Here is a 15,466-nt window from a genome sequence, read left to right on the forward strand (position 1 = left end):
GTAAGACGGTCCTGTTGCCCAGGGAATCCTATTTGACAGAGGCTTACCGTCAATTGTCCGATACCACATTCTACGTCCGGTTAAGTAGCAATCCCACTCAGAAATTTAAGGGGGAGTTATGTACTTTCCTCAGGAGGGCAGTGGAGAATGGTGTTATCTCTCAAGGGAAGGCTGAAAGGCTGCTTCCTAGTTTTCCAGTAAAACCTCACTGGTATTACCTTCCGAAGGTTCATAAATCCTCCACTGCTCCTCCTGGCAGACCTATTGTGTCGGGGGTGGGGTTTCTCACCGAGCCCCTATCCCAATATATTGACTGGTTGTTACGCCCCCTGCTTTTGACAGTGCCGTCCTATATCAAAGATACAAATTCGTTTCTCAGGCATGTACAGAGTTTTGAATGGCAGCCGGGGTTCTCCCTGGCGTCTATCGATGTGGTCAGTCTGTACACTCAGATCCCCCAGAAAATGGGTGTGGATACCATTGAACGTATCTTAAAATCTACAGATAAGAGTCAGGCATATATTAACTTTGTTTGCGGAGGTTTGGATTTTATCCTAACCCACAATGCTTTCACTTTCCTGGACACCTGGTACAGACAGACCACCGGGACTGCCATGGGGACCCCGGCTGCTTGTACTTTTGCTAATCTGTACATGGCCGTATTTGAAGAAAATTTCATCTACTCTATTAACAATATATTTTTGAAACATATTAAACTTCTTCTAAGATATGTCGATGATTTGTTCTTGGTATGGGACGGCACTGAGGCGGAATTTGATTCTTTTGTCAGCTATCTTAATGGCAATAATACGATAGGGATGTCCTTCACCCATAGATTTGGGGGTTTCCATCTTGATTTCTTAGATGTCATGGTGGAGGTGGTAGATGGTAGCATACACACTTCCATATTCCGGAAACCCACTGCGGTAAATTCTATTCTTCATTTTAATAGTTTTCATCCTCACCACACTAAGGGTTCTTTGCCATATAGCCAGCTGTTGAGAACACGGCGAGTAAATAACACGCAAGAAGGCTATGAACGCCAGTCTAAGGAGCTTTGTGGGAGGTTTCGTGACAGAGGTTACCCAGAGGAGCTATTGAGGTCTGCTGTAAAACGGGTTGAGATGTTATCACCGGATAGTAAGGGGAGGCGACCTGATGCTTCCGGACAACGGTTTACTTTCTGCTTTCAATACGGCCCATTAGATAGGGAAATAAGAGCGTCTATTCGCAGACATTGGCACGTACTGGAGAGAGATAGGGATCTTACAGGGAGGACCATAGGGGGCCCTTTAGTATCTAATAGACGAAGTGCACGTATTAGAGATTCGCTAGTACATAATCGGATCACGAAAGAAAGATCTACATGGCTGGAACGTGCCGCACCTTTGGGTAGCTACCGCTGTGGCCACTGTCGGTTCTGCCAGTTTCATATGCAGGGTCCAACGGTACATATTGGCCCCATTATGCATCAAGTGCGGCACTTCATCTCATGCAAAACGCAGCATGTGGTGTATGTGGTCTTCTGTCCCTGCAGGAGGTTCTACATTGGTAAGACGATCCGCTGCCTATATGTACGCTTCCGTGAACATTTTAAATCTATTGAAACCGGGAAAGGTGTCCCGAGATTAATTGAGCATATAAGAGAAGAACACCAGGGTAACCCAGAGGTGTTAATGTTTGCGGGCCTTGAAAGAGTTAATCTACCGGCGCAGGGTGGTGATCTGCACAAAATCTTACTGAGGCAAGAAACTAAATGGATCATACGGACAAGAGCCACTGGCTCAGCAGGTCTCAATGATCGTGTTGACATGTCTGTTTTTTTATAGAACGCTAACGTTGTTTTTGCGTATATTTGCTGTTCTATATTGATCGTCATCCTAGATTGATCCCCATCTTGTACTCTTGTGGTTGTAAGTAATTATTCTGTTTTGTACAGGTTTATTCAGTAAGTATTTGTAAGCCGTATACATATTTCTCTGCCTTTTTTTTTTTTTTTTCTCTGAGTCAGGTGAATTCAGGTGTGGATTCCTTTGTATGTCTTGGAATAGAGGACATAATTAGTATTCTGGATAGATTGGTCTATTATAATTGGCTACCGTTCTTATTCTATATTGCTGTGTGTAATAAGGTGCTCTAGCCGTTGTTGTTGTTTTTAATTGTTTTGTTTTTTGTTATTTTACACACACTGTGCACTGTGGTTGTCCCGGGGGGAGGTGGCGTGGGAGGAGCTGGTTGTTTCTTACCTGCTTATCTAGGCGTCACTTCCTCCTGGACACAGACCCGTGGAAGCGCTTGGTATTAGCGCGAAACGATCGTCGTCGTCTTGCCTGTCGCACTCCTACTTTCACTCCCTCCCTTGAACCGTGAAGATGATTTGCTGCATGTTCTAATAAAGGACGTTTGAATTGCCACTGATTGGTGAGTGCTATTGCGTTTTTTCTATTTTTTTTATTTACATGGACACTTTGTTTCACGCAAGCACCGCCTTTCACCTGATCGGACTACCTTTTGTTGGGAAACTCTCCACATTCAATTTATAATCTCTGCAAAGTCGAGCTGTGCCGCTCACTTTTTTTCTTTTTCTGGTCTGGATATTTATACATTAAAATAAGATCACCCCTTAGTCTTCGTTTTTCCAAACTAAATAGCCCCAAGTGTAATAACCTATCTTGGTATTGCAGAACCCCCAGTCCTCTAATAACCTTGGTCGCTCTTCTCTGCACCCGCTCTAGTTCAGCTATGTCTTTCTTATACACCGGAGACCAGAACTGTGCACAGTATTCTAAGTGTGGTCGAACTAGTGACTTGTACAGAGGTAAAATTATGTTCTCCTCATGAGCATCTATGCCTCTTTTAATGCATCCCATTATTTTATTTGCCTTTGCAGCAGCTGCCTGACACTGGCCACTGAATATGAGTTTGTCATCCACCCATACACCCAGGTCTTTTTCATTGACGGTTTTGCCCAGAGTTTTAGAATTAAGCACATAATTATACACCTTATTACTTCTACCCAAGTGCATGACCTTACATTTATCCACATTAAAGCTCATTTGCCATTTATCAGCCCAAGATTCTAGTTTACATAAATCATCCTGTAATATAAAATTGTCCTCCTCTGTATTGATTACCCTGCAGAGTTTAGTGTCATCTGCAAATATTGAAATTCTACTCTGAATGCCCCCTACAAGGTCATTAATAAATATGTTAAAAAGAAGAGGGCCCAATACTGACCCCTGTGGTACCCCACTGCTAACCGCTACCCAGTCCGCATGTGCTCCATTAATAACCACCCTTTGTTTCCTATCCCTGAGCCAGCTCTCAACCCACTTGCACATATTCTCCCCTATCCCCATTATTCTCATTTTATGTATCAACCTTTTGTGTGGCACCGTATCAAAAGCTTTTGAAAAGTCCATATACACTACATCCACTGGGTTCCCTTGGTCCAATCCGAAACTTACCTCTTCATAGAAACTGATCAAATTAGTCTGACATGAACGGTCCCTAGTAAACCCGTGCGGATACTGGGTCATGAGGTTATTCCTCTTCAGATACTCCAGTATAGCATCCCTTAGAATGCCCTCCAGGATTTTACCCACAGTAGAGGTTAAGCTTACTGGCCTATAATTTCCGAGCTCAGTTTTTGTTCCCTTTTTGAATATTGGCACCACATTTGCTATACGCCAGTCCTGTGGCACAGACCCTGTTATTATGGAGTCTTTAAAGATTAAAAATAATGGTCTATCAATGACTGTACTTAATTCCTGCAGTACTCGAGGGTGTATCCCATCCGGGCCCGGAGATTTGTCAATTTTAGTGATTTTTAGATGCCGCCGCACTTCCTGCTGGGTTAAGCAGGTGACATTTAATTGGGAATTTTTATCACTAGTCATTTTGGGATTTGGGATTTTCTTGTGTAAATACTGATGAAAAAAATTCATTTAGCATATTGGCTTTTTCCTCATCCACCATTTCACCCAGACTATTTTTAAGCGGGCCAACACTATCATTTTTTAGTTTCTTACTATTTACGTAGTTAAAGAATATTTTAGGATTATTTTTACTCTCTCTGGCAATGAGTCTCTCTGTCTCAATCTTTGCTGCCTTGATTTGCTTTTTACAGAATTTATTTAATTTTTTGTATTTATTTAATGCCTCCTCACTACCTACTTCCTTTAATTCTCTAAATGCTTTCTTTTTGTCACTTATTGCTGCGTATGTGGAGCACTGCGCAGCCATTATACAGTATGGAGGATCATGCGTGGTCATTATGCAGTATTGAGCATCATGTGTGGCCATTATACAGTATGGAGCACTGTGTGGCCATATTTTTTTTTTGTTTTAATTATTGTATATGAAACAGTGTGATCAGCAGTGCTAAATGGGTGTGGTTGGGACTTGGATATGGGTGTGACTAGTTGTGAAATGGGTGTGGCCAGAGGTGTGGCCTAAAATTTGCCGCAACTACGTGCGCCGCAACCTTTATGCCTTTTTCCCTTCTTCAAAAGTTTGGAGGTATGGCACCATCCCAGATCACAGTAAGTACCGCAAATCCTAAAGGGAATGAATGAAACCAAACGGAGTGTTGCCGTAAGTGATCCGTTACGTGGAAGATGCAGAAAAACTGCCTGATCTGCTGCAAAAGGCTACTTTCACAACAGGGATTCTTGCCAAAGTCACTGCTGAAAGTGTCATACTCACCAATGGGGGAGGCAGCACTAAAAGTGCCTAGAGCAGCAGAAACTCTAAATACGGCCCTGCATACGTCCTAGTAGTCACAGGTTTCCTACTAGAAAGAAGAGTAGAAACTAGGTTTGACGAGATTCCTCCCTTTCAAATTCCAGGAAGTCATATGCAAGTTTTTTACTTGCGGATGATTTACCGGCCCCTGACACAGAAGGTTCGGGGTGTCTGGAAGAAATCAAGGGTCTGTTATGGACATTATCCATTGTTGGGGCTAGCAGAAAGCACCGAGAAAATATAGAAGATGTTATTGGTGTGTTTGCAGCCCGGGGTCCACCGTGCAGGAGGAACCTGCTGCTAGCAAATGGCACTATATGGCGGTTTAAGAGAACTCTGTTACCTCACAGAGTCGCTGAGAAAGCAAAGCACTGTGTCATGTTAAGCTCACAGGAGTACACAGGTAACTGCTGAGCAGATAGCAGTCAGTGGTCAAGCAGCCAGGAGAGAGCACAACCAATTCCTCACCGGAGGAGCCGGTATTCTAGTGGCTTATTTCAGCCGGGCCCTGAATACATGCATACATACTCCTCACCGGAGGTGCCGGTATTCTAATGGCTTTTACAGCCGACCCTGACAACAGGCATACATGACCACACTGGCGCAAAGCACTTAACAAGGATTGATACTAGTGCATGGCCGTGTGGCCATGCGAACCTTTTATAGCTGCAGCATCTTCAGGACCTTCCTAGAGGACCAATGGGAGCTGCCACAGAACCTGAGCAACTTCAGGACCTTCCTAGAGGACCAATGGGAGTTGCTGCAGTACCTGAGCATGTGAGCCTTGACCTCCAATGAGAGGTCTTACCCTGGGCATGCTCAGAAGGGAAAAAGCAGAACTTAGTCCCAAAGAAGTCTCCTCGTTGCTGACCAGTACTGGCTACAATGGCTGAGCCTGGAAAGGCAGCAGTAACCATTTGCACAGTGTCAGGCTGAGCGAGACGCTGGGACTGATGTCTCTGCTAAGCAGGCTCCACTGCGGTTGGAGAAAGATGGGAGACCGCAGCGGAGATGGCTTGAGATTGCCCCTGTGCAGAGGCGGGAACTCAACACCTAACAGTCCATAGCCATGGAAGCCATGTTCTTTTCAGCCAAAAGGGAGCTATCATAATCACCCTTGCTCTGTCCTCCCGGATCTTCCTCAATACTAAGGGAATTAACGCTATTGGGGGAAAGGTGTAGTCTAGATGAAAATCTCAGGGAATTGAAAAGGCGTCTAGGGTCATTGGGCTTCCCCAACGTTTGATTGAACAGAAGGTACGAGTCTTGCGGTTTTGACTGTTTGCAAATAAATCTATCTCCGGGAGACCCCAAAGCTCTACTATGTGGTTGAATACCGCCTGGTTCTGCTCCCACTCCCCTTCAGCTACATTCGACTTAAAAAATCTGCGTCCCGATTTTACATCCCTTTGATATGAACGCCTGACAGTGAAGATAGATTGGCCTCTGCTAACAGCAGGATGGAACTTGTTACCTCCATCAATGCTCGAGATCTGGTGCCCCCCTGGTGATTCAAGTATGCTACCACTCCCCTGTTGTCTGAGGGTACTCTCACATGGTGAGAATGGAGGGAGTCTAGGAAGAGGTTGAGCGCACATTTCACTGCCAGGAGTTCTTTCATGCTGGAGGAAACAAGTTTTTCCTTCTGTGACCAAGGCCCTTGAGCAATCTGATTGTCTAAATTACTCCCCAACCCCAGGGTCTCGCGTCTGTGGTCAGTGTTATAGATATTGGCCATACCCATGGAACAGCCCTGGTTAGGTTGTCTGGATCCACCCACCAAGCTAGGGAACGTATTGTTTTTGTGGAGATTTTTTCTAAATTCCCCTTTAAGCGAGACTCTGCTTCTAGTATCTCCCACTGGAGATCTCTGGTATGACTCTGGGCCTTTTGGACCGCTGGAATACAGGCTGTCATTGATCCTATTATGGACATTGCTTTGCGCAAAGTGACGACTGGGGACCCCCTCAATTGTGCTACCAGTTGAATCATGCTCAAAATTTTTCCCCCCGGGAGACGGCATTCCTGCCTGTTCAAGTCTATCATTATCCCTAAGTACTTGGGTTGGGACAATTCTGGATTTTGCTAGGTTCAACATCCAACCTAGATTTGTCAGGTATGTCATCACTTTGTCCAACTGTTGACTGCAATGGAGAGAGGATTTGCCAATTGCCAGGAGGCTGTCCAGATATGGGACTATTAATATATTTTGCTCTCTTATATGAGCCGTGACCTCTGCCATCAGTTTCGTGAACACGCTCGGGGCTATTGCTATGCGGAAGGGGAGGGCCCTGAATTGGTAATGTTTCAACTCCCCTTGCATTAATACCGCCACTCTGAGGAATCTTTGGTGATCTGAGTGGATGGGCACATGGTAATATGCGTCTTTTAAATCGATGACAGTCATAAAGCAAGACAGATAAAGCGTTCTCACACAGGTTTTTATTGTCTCCATTTTTAAACTTTGAGTCACTAGGTACTTATTTAATTTAGGCTTTTCACTAGGCACTGCTCCTAATAGCCAGATTCCTACTCCACACTGATGAGGGGCAAAACCCCGAAACAGCTGTCTGTGGATGGATACCATGCTTGGCATAGGTGGCTTTCCTTCATCGGATGCTGCCCTTCCCGTGGTTGTTCCTTCCCGGGGAAAGGCCTGGCTATTCACTGCTTGCGTCGAGAAACACGTGATGGTGTCTCCGCAGCTTCTTTACATGCATCTGCATATTTCCCATAAGGGATGGGGGCAGTGTTCTGGAATCACTGCGTTGAGAAACACGTGATGGTGTCTCCGCGGTGTTGGATGTTTTGGTCTCCCCGAGGCCAATCATCTGTGCCTTTATAGCCTTTTCACTAGGCACTGCTCCTAATAGCCAGATTCCTACTCCACACTGATGAGGGGCAAAACCCCGAAACAGCTGTCTGTGGATGGATACCATGCTTGGCATAGGTGGCTTTCCTTCATCGGATGCTGCCCTTCCCGTGGTTGTTCCTTCCTGGGGAAAGGCCTGGCTATTCACTGCTTGCGTCGAGAAACACGTGATGGTGTCTCCGCAGCTTCTTTACATGCATCTGCATATTTCCCATAAGGGATGGGGGCAGTGTTCTGGAATCACTGCGTTGAGAAACACGTGATGGTGTCTCCGCGGTGTTGGATGTTTTGGTCTCCCCGAGGCCAATCATCTGTGCCTTTATAGCCTTTTCACTAGGCACTGCTCCTAATAGCCAGATTCCTACTCCACACTGATGAGGGGCAAAACCCCGAAACAGCTGTCTGTGGATGGATACCATGCTTGGCATAGGTGGCTTTCCTTCATCGGATGCTGCCCTTCCCGTGGTTGTTCCTTCCCGGGGAAAGGCCTGGCTATTCACTGCTTGCGTCGAGAAACACGTGATGGTGTCTCCGCAGCTTCTTTACATGTCCTGTAAGTTCCATCCAGTTTTGTCCGAAGAAACAGAGGGAAGTAGAAACCTGTGCCTTTCTCCCAGTCTGGGACTTCTTGCAGTTTGTTAAAAGACTCTGTATCTCTTTTTGAAGGCCCAGTTGTTCGGCCTCTACTTTACTTCATGGTGTTATGATAAGTGATGAGATGGTATCGTATGGAATATCAGCTTCAGACCAGTTTTTATTATATTTAATATCCATACACTCTCCGATATTTTTTCCCAGACTGGAAGAAAGTGAGTCAACCTCCCTCCCACCTTGGGCACACCTTCATTGGGGTTGTTTTTTGATGTCGGCCTTGTTGAACATGAAGCCTTTGCCCTTGAATCTTTTATCCTCCCATCCTTCTTTTTGATTTTTAGGGTGCTTCCTTCGTATAAATCTCCTATAGGGGACGTCTATAGGATTGGTTGGGAAACCCCAGGAATGCTTTTTTCTTATCCCCTACTTTCTCAAGAATGTCATCTAGGGTAGGCCCTAATAAGAATTCTCCTTCGCAGAGAATGGAGCATAGTTTGGCTTTCGCTTGTAAGTATCCTGGCCAACACTTGAGCCATAAAGCCCTTCTTGCTGCATTAGAAAAAGAAGCAGATCTTGCCGCCAGTCTCACCGAGTCTATAGATGCTTCTGCTAGGAACGCAGCTACTCCTTTCATTATTGAGACAGAGTCCACTAAAGATTCTCTTGGGGATCTGTCTTTTAGTTGTGACTCTAGGTGGTCTAGCCACACCATTAGTGCTCTGGCGGTACATGTGGCAGTTATGGCTGGTTTTAACCCCCCTTCCCCCGGCAGCCTCCCAAAAACCCTTTAAGAATACTTCCGCATTTTGTCCATGGGGTCCTTTAGGGTTCCCATGTCTTCAAACGGCAAGGCAAATTTTTTGGAGGCTTTTGCAATAGCGACATCTACTTTCCCCAGAAAGAGCAAGCAGGGTCGTCAAAGGGGTATTTCCTCTTTGGGGTTAAAAGGACTTTTTTATCTGGCCTCTTCCACTCCTTTTTTATTAAAGTTTGTATCTTTTCATTTAATGGAAACGCTCTTCGTTTCCTTTGTTCTAGGCAGCTAAACATAAAGTTGTTTTTTTGGACCGAGTCTCTACTAGCCCAATGGTTGTCCTAACCGCTTTCACTAAGGCATATGCTTCTTCGATAGGGAAGCAATTACGACCCCCTACCGAGGATGAAGAGGATGAGGGTGAAGAGCGTGAACTGTCTGAGCTACAACGGTCGCTCTTTTCCTCACTGGAACTTAACTCCGGTGACCTGTGTCTGGATTTATCCTTCCTTTTTAAACCTTTAACGCTTTTTAACGCTTCTTCCACCTGGGTTTTGATTAGGTTTTTTAGGTCAGAAGCAAATCTTGGGGACTAGAGTTGAGCGACTTTTAGTTTTTTTGGATCGAGTCGGGTTTCGCGAAACCCAACTTTGTCAAAAGTTGGGTCGGGCGAAATTGGCCGATTATTGCGAAAAGTCGGGGATCGACCGAAACAAGAAACCCAATGCAAGTCAATGGGGAATCAAAGTCAGCAGTGAGTTGAGGACAGGAAAACACCTACAGTGCCCATTTTAATGCCAAAAACATCAATTCTTGTTACTTAAGCTTGTCAATCTTAATTTACCTTATAATAATAGTTAGTAATTGAAAATTGGGGGTCATTTGGCAAAAGTTGTGGGGGGGTAGGGCTGGTTCAAGTTTTTCGTGGGTCCAGGGAACGCGGACTAGGTCACGGCAGTGGAGCAGGGAAAGGTAAGTATTTCAACTTTCCAAGTGCTGTGATCCTGAGCAAGCAGGGGGGCCCACTCGTTCGCATTGGCACTGGCACAGGGCCCCTCAAAGTATGGCGGTGTGTTTGACGGCGGGGGCGCATCCCACCGGCAGAGACACTTTTGCGTACTATGAGGGGCCCTGTGCCAGTGATGTCGCCAATGAGTATGCCCCCCCACCTGATGAAGGAACCTGCACTTTCATCTGCACCTTCCTCTTTGTCTCCGTGTAAGGTGGTATAGTATGCGGGAAGGGGAACCTGACTTTCAGCAGTGTCAGATTCTGGCTGTGAAGAGTGCAAGGGGAATGTAGTGGTCTGGGTCAATGTACCAGCAGACTCATCTAGCAGTGGCTGGGCAATGGGCAGGATGAGAAGGAAACACAGTTAGTAGGCCCAAATAAAAAAGTAGGCTAGATGCAGTTCAAAAGTGGTAACAGAACTAAACAGGCTGCATTGCTTTGTTCAGTGGAGGACAACTGTAATGAGTGGCAGACACAGTTAGTAGGCCCAAGTAATAAAGTGGACCAAATGCAGTTCAAAATTGGTAACCGGATTAAACAGGAGGCACTGCTTTGTTCAGTGGAGGAGAACAACAAGCAGCGGCAGACACCGTTAGTAGGCCCAACCAAACAAGTAGGCCAAATGCATTTTAATATCCGAAACAGGATGAAAATTGACTCTCAGCTTTGTTCAGTGGAGGAGAAAAGCAAGGAGCGGCAGACACCGTTAGTAGGCCCAACAAAACAAGTAGGCCAAATGCAGTTTAATATCTGGAACAGGATGAAAATTGAGGCTCAGCTTTGTTCAGTGGAGGAGAAAAGCAAGGAGAGGCAGACACCATTAGTTGGCCCAACCAAACAAGTAGGCCAAATGCAGTTTAATATCCGAAACAGGATGAAAATTGAGGCTCAGCTTTGTTCAGTGGGGGACAACTGTAATGGGAGGCAGACACAGTTAGTAGGCCTAAATAAGTAAGTAGGCTAAATGCAGTTCAAAATTGGTAACTGGAGTACACAGGCAGCATAGCTTTGTTCAATGGAGGACAGCTGTAATGAGTGGCGCAGACAGACTTAGAAGGCCTAAAATAAATAGTAGGCTAAATGCAGTTCAAAATTGGTAAGAGGAGTACACAGGCGGCATAGCTTTGGTCAGCGGAGGACAACTGTAATGACAGGCTGACACAGTTACTAGGCCCAAATAAATAAGTAGGCTAAATGCAGTTCAAAATTGGTAACAGGAGTACATAGGCGGCATAGCTTTGGTCAGCGGAGGACAACTGTAATGAGAGGCTGACACAGTTACTAGGCCCAAGTAAGTAAGTAGGCTAAATGCAGTTCAAAATTGGTAAGAGGAGTACACAGGCGGCATAGCTTTGGTCAGCGGAGGACAATTGTAATGACAGGCTGACACATTTACTAGGTCCAAATAAGTAAGTAGGCTAAATGCAGTTCAAAATTGGTAACTGGAGTACACAGGCGGCATTGCTTTGTGCAGTGGAGGACAACTGTAATTAGTGGCTCAGACAGACGTAGTAGGCCTAAAATAAAAAAGTAGCCTAAATGCAGTTCAAAATTGGTAAGCGGAGTACACAGGCGGCATAGCTTTGGTCAGCGGAGGACAACTGTAATGAGAGGCTGACACAGTTACTAGGCCCAAATAAGTAAGTAGGCTAAATGCAGTTCAAAATTGGTAAGAGGAGTACACAAGCGGCATAGCTTTGGTCAGCGGAGGACAACTGTAATGACAGGCTGACACAGTTACTAGGCCCAAATAAGTTAGTAGGCTAAATGCAGTTCAAAATTGGTAACAGGAGTACATAGGCGGCATAGCTTTGGTCAGCGGAGGACAACTGTAATGAGAGGCTGACACAGTTACTAGGCCCAAGTAAGTAAGTAGGCTAAATGCAGTTCAAAATTGGTAAGAGGAGTACACAAGCGGCATAGCTTTGGTCAGCGGAGGACAATTGTAATGACAGGCTGACACAGTTACTAGGTCCAAATAAGTAAGTAGGCTAAATGCAGTTCAAAATTGGTATCTGGAGTACACAGGCGGCATTGCTTTGTGCAGTGGAGGACAACTGTAATTAGTGGCTCAGACAGACGTAGTAGGCCTAAAATAAAAAAGTAGCCTAAATGCAGTTCAAAATTGGTAAGAGGAGTACACAGGCGGCATAGCTTTGGTCAGCGGAGGACAACGGTAATGAGAGGCTGACACAGTTACTAGGCCCAAATAAGTAAGTAGGCTAAATGCAGTTCAAAATTGGTAAGAGGAGTACACAAGCGGCATAGCTTTGGTCAGCGGAGGACAACTGTAATGACAGGCTGACACAGTTACTAGGCCCAAATAAGTTAGTAGGCTAAATGCAGTTCAAAATTGGTAAGAGGAGTACACAAGCGGCATAGCTTTATTCAATGGAGGACAGCTGTAATGAGTGGCGCAGACAGACTTAGTAGGCCTAAAATAAAAAAGTAGGCTAAATGCAGTTCAAAATTGGTAAGAGGATTAATAATAATAATAATAATCTTTATTTATTTAGCGCCAACATATTCTGCAGCGCTTTACAGTTTAACAGCTTCAAACACAACAGTCATAGGAAACAACGTTTTAACAATACAATAATTAAAGCACAATAAGACGACCCTGCTCGTGAGAGCTTAAAATCTACAATGAGATGGGGGAGATATAAAGTACAGGTGTATATTTACAATGATGTATTTACAATGATGGTCCAGCCATCTTCATCTTCAGGGAGTGGGGGATAGAAGGAAGTAGTGAATGGGCTACACACAAACAAAACAACTGATTAGGGAATATGATAGGCTGCTCTGAACAAATGTGTTTTGAGGGAGCACCTAAAACTATGCAAACTGTGGATGGTCCTAATATCTTGGGGTAGAGCATTCCAGAGGATTGGTGCAGCACGAGAGAAGTCTTGGAGTCGAGAGTGGGAGGTACGGATTACACAGGCGGCATAGCTTTGGTCAGCGGAGGACAACTGTAATGAGAGGCTAAGACAGTTAGTTGGCCAAAATAATAAAGTGGGCTAAATGTCTGCCAAAAATTGTTCATAAATAAACTGGTGGGATAGATAGGTACAATGGTGGTCTCCTCGGCTGAGTAGCAGACAGTGGTAGTTGGCGCAAAGTATTAAATGGTCTAAATGGAGGCCATGGCCCCTGTATATTTTTACTATCATCTATCATTTCAACAAATTTGTATGGGAAGGGCTATTGAAGGATTTAACAGCACAGACTACACAGTGGTGGAGCAGGGAGAGGTAAGTATTGCAAGTGGTAGAGCACTGTTCGAGCTGGGGGGGAAACACTCTCTCGTGGGCGGCGGTACTGGCACAGGGCCCCTCATATTACGATGGTGTGTCTGACGTTGGTTGTGCACCACCACCGTCAGAGACACTTCATTGTACTATGAGGGACCCTGTGCCAGTGCCGTCGCCCAAGAGTGGGCGCACCCACCTGTCCAGGCAAACGGCACTCGCACGGGTGCTTGTGCCAGGTGGTGACCACGGCCCTGTGGGGGGAGTCAGCCCATTTAGGGAGGTATAAAAATGGCCTATGGTGGACATTCTGCAGCTGCAAATGGAGGAATTGGAACAGTCAGTAAGAGGAGGCCAAAAGCAAGACATTTTTCAGGCAAGCTACGTGTCAGCAGGGGAAGGTGGGGCAAAATAATTTGAAATCCATGATTGGTTCATTTTAATGAAGGTTAGATCATCAACATTTCGGGTAGCCAGACGAGTCCTTTTTTCAGTCACACTAGCAGCTGGGCAAGTGAGCTCCTGTAATGCATATTCTGCCAATTCAGGCCAGGTGTCTATTTTAGATGCCCAGTAATCAAAGGGGAATGACTTGTGAGGGAGAACATTGATAAGGGAGGGAAAATAGTTCGTAACCATACTGGACAAATGCTGTCTCCTGTCACTTTGAATCGATGCAGCATTACCTGTCCGCCACTTCTGATTTGTGCACCTCTAACACCTCTGCCATGTTGCCCCCTACAGCTCATGTGAGAACCATCACCGCCGCTGTGTGGTGGGAATGCCTGAACCAAACGGTCTACAAGAGTTGCTTGTTTGGTAGCCAATATTTGCTCAAGGTTCTCATGTGGCATGATATTTTGTAATTTCCCAATTTCCCTTTATATCGTGGATCCGGGAGGCAGGCCAACCAGTAATCGTCATCGGTCATCATTTTTATAATGCGGGGGTCCCTTTTTAGGATACGCAAGGCATAATCAGCCATGTGGGCCAATGTTCCAAGTGTCAATTCACTACTTGTGCTGGGTTGAGGAGCACTCTCTTGCAAATCAACATCACTTGTCTCTCGCAAAAACCCTCTACCTGACCTTGCAATGCCACCAGTTTCGATTGCACCCTGAGAAGCATCCTCCCTCCCATAAATACTCATCCCCATCATCCTCCTCCTCCTCTTCGTCCGCCACCTCATTCAGGAGAGTTCCCTGAGCAGACAATGGCTGACTGTCATCAAGGCTTCCCTCCTCCTCGGCCGCAGACGCCTGCTCCTTAATGTGCATCAAACTTTGCATCAGCAGACACATTAGTGGAATGCTCATGCTTATGATGGCGTCGTCTGCACTTACCAGCCGTGTGCATTCCTCAAAACACTGAAGGACTTGACAGAGGTCTTGTAGCTTCGACCACTGCACACCAGACAACTCCATGTCTGCCATCCAACTGCCTGCCCGAGTATGTGTATCCTCCCACAAATACATTGCAGCATGCCTCTGTTCGCACAGCCTCTGAAGCATGTGCAGTGGGGAGTTCCACCTTGTTGCAACATCGATTATTATGCGGTGCTGGGGAAGCTTCAGCGATCGCTGATGGTTCAGCATACGGCTGGAGTGTACGGGCGACTGGCGGATGTGCGAGCTAAGTCTTCGCACCTTCAGGAGCAGGGCTGGTAACCCCAGATAATTTTTCAGGAAGCACTGCACCACCAGGTTCAAGGTGTGAGCCAGGCAAGGTATGTGTTTCAGTTCTGAAATGGCTATGGCAGCCATAAAATTCCTTCCGTTATCACTGACTACCTTGCCTGCCTCAAGATATAGCAAGAGTTTCTTGCTGCATGTACTCAGCCAGTACTTCTGCGGTGTGTCTGTTGTCGCCCAAACACTTCATTTCCAACACAGCCTGCTGACGCTTACCACTAGCTGTTCCATAATGTGACACCTCGTGTGCAACACTGGCAGCTGAGGATGGAGTGGTTGGGCGACTGCGCTCTGTGAAAGAGCTTTCGCTTCTGGAGGAGGAGGAGGAGGAGGGGTGTCGAACGCCTACTGCCAACTGTTTCCTAGACCGTGGGCTAGGCAAAACTGTCCCTCTATGGCTGTCCCCTGTGGACCCTGCATCCATCACATTTACCCAGTGCGCCGTAATGGACACGTAACGTCCCTGGCCATGCCTACTGGTCCATGCATCTGTTGTGAGGTGCACCTTTCTACTGACTGATTGCCTGAGTGCATGGACAATGCA

The 15,466-nt window shown here is 45.9% G+C and overlaps 1 protein-coding gene across 7 annotated transcripts in view; it reads right to left on the reverse strand.

Moving 5' to 3' along the window:
- SPDEF (SAM pointed domain containing ETS transcription factor) overlaps positions 1–15,466 on the reverse strand; it is a 1,047,406-nt gene that overhangs the window by 467,008 nt on the left and 564,932 nt on the right. The window contains exon 6 of one of the 7 annotated variants that reach the window (XM_069756559.1): positions 12,566–12,952. The exons of the other annotated variants lie outside the window; for them this stretch is intronic. Within the exon in view, the coding sequence (XP_069612660.1) occupies positions 12,939–12,952 (14 nt within the window). The 3' untranslated portion in view covers positions 12,566–12,938. Of the gene's footprint in view, positions 1–12,565; positions 12,953–15,466 lie in introns of those variants that run through there. 7 annotated transcript variants of the gene reach the window in all.

The sequence above is a fragment of the Ranitomeya imitator genome, chromosome 3 (genome assembly GCF_032444005.1).
Source record: "Ranitomeya imitator isolate aRanImi1 chromosome 3, aRanImi1.pri, whole genome shotgun sequence".
Taxonomy (NCBI): domain Eukaryota; kingdom Metazoa; phylum Chordata; class Amphibia; order Anura; family Dendrobatidae; genus Ranitomeya; species Ranitomeya imitator.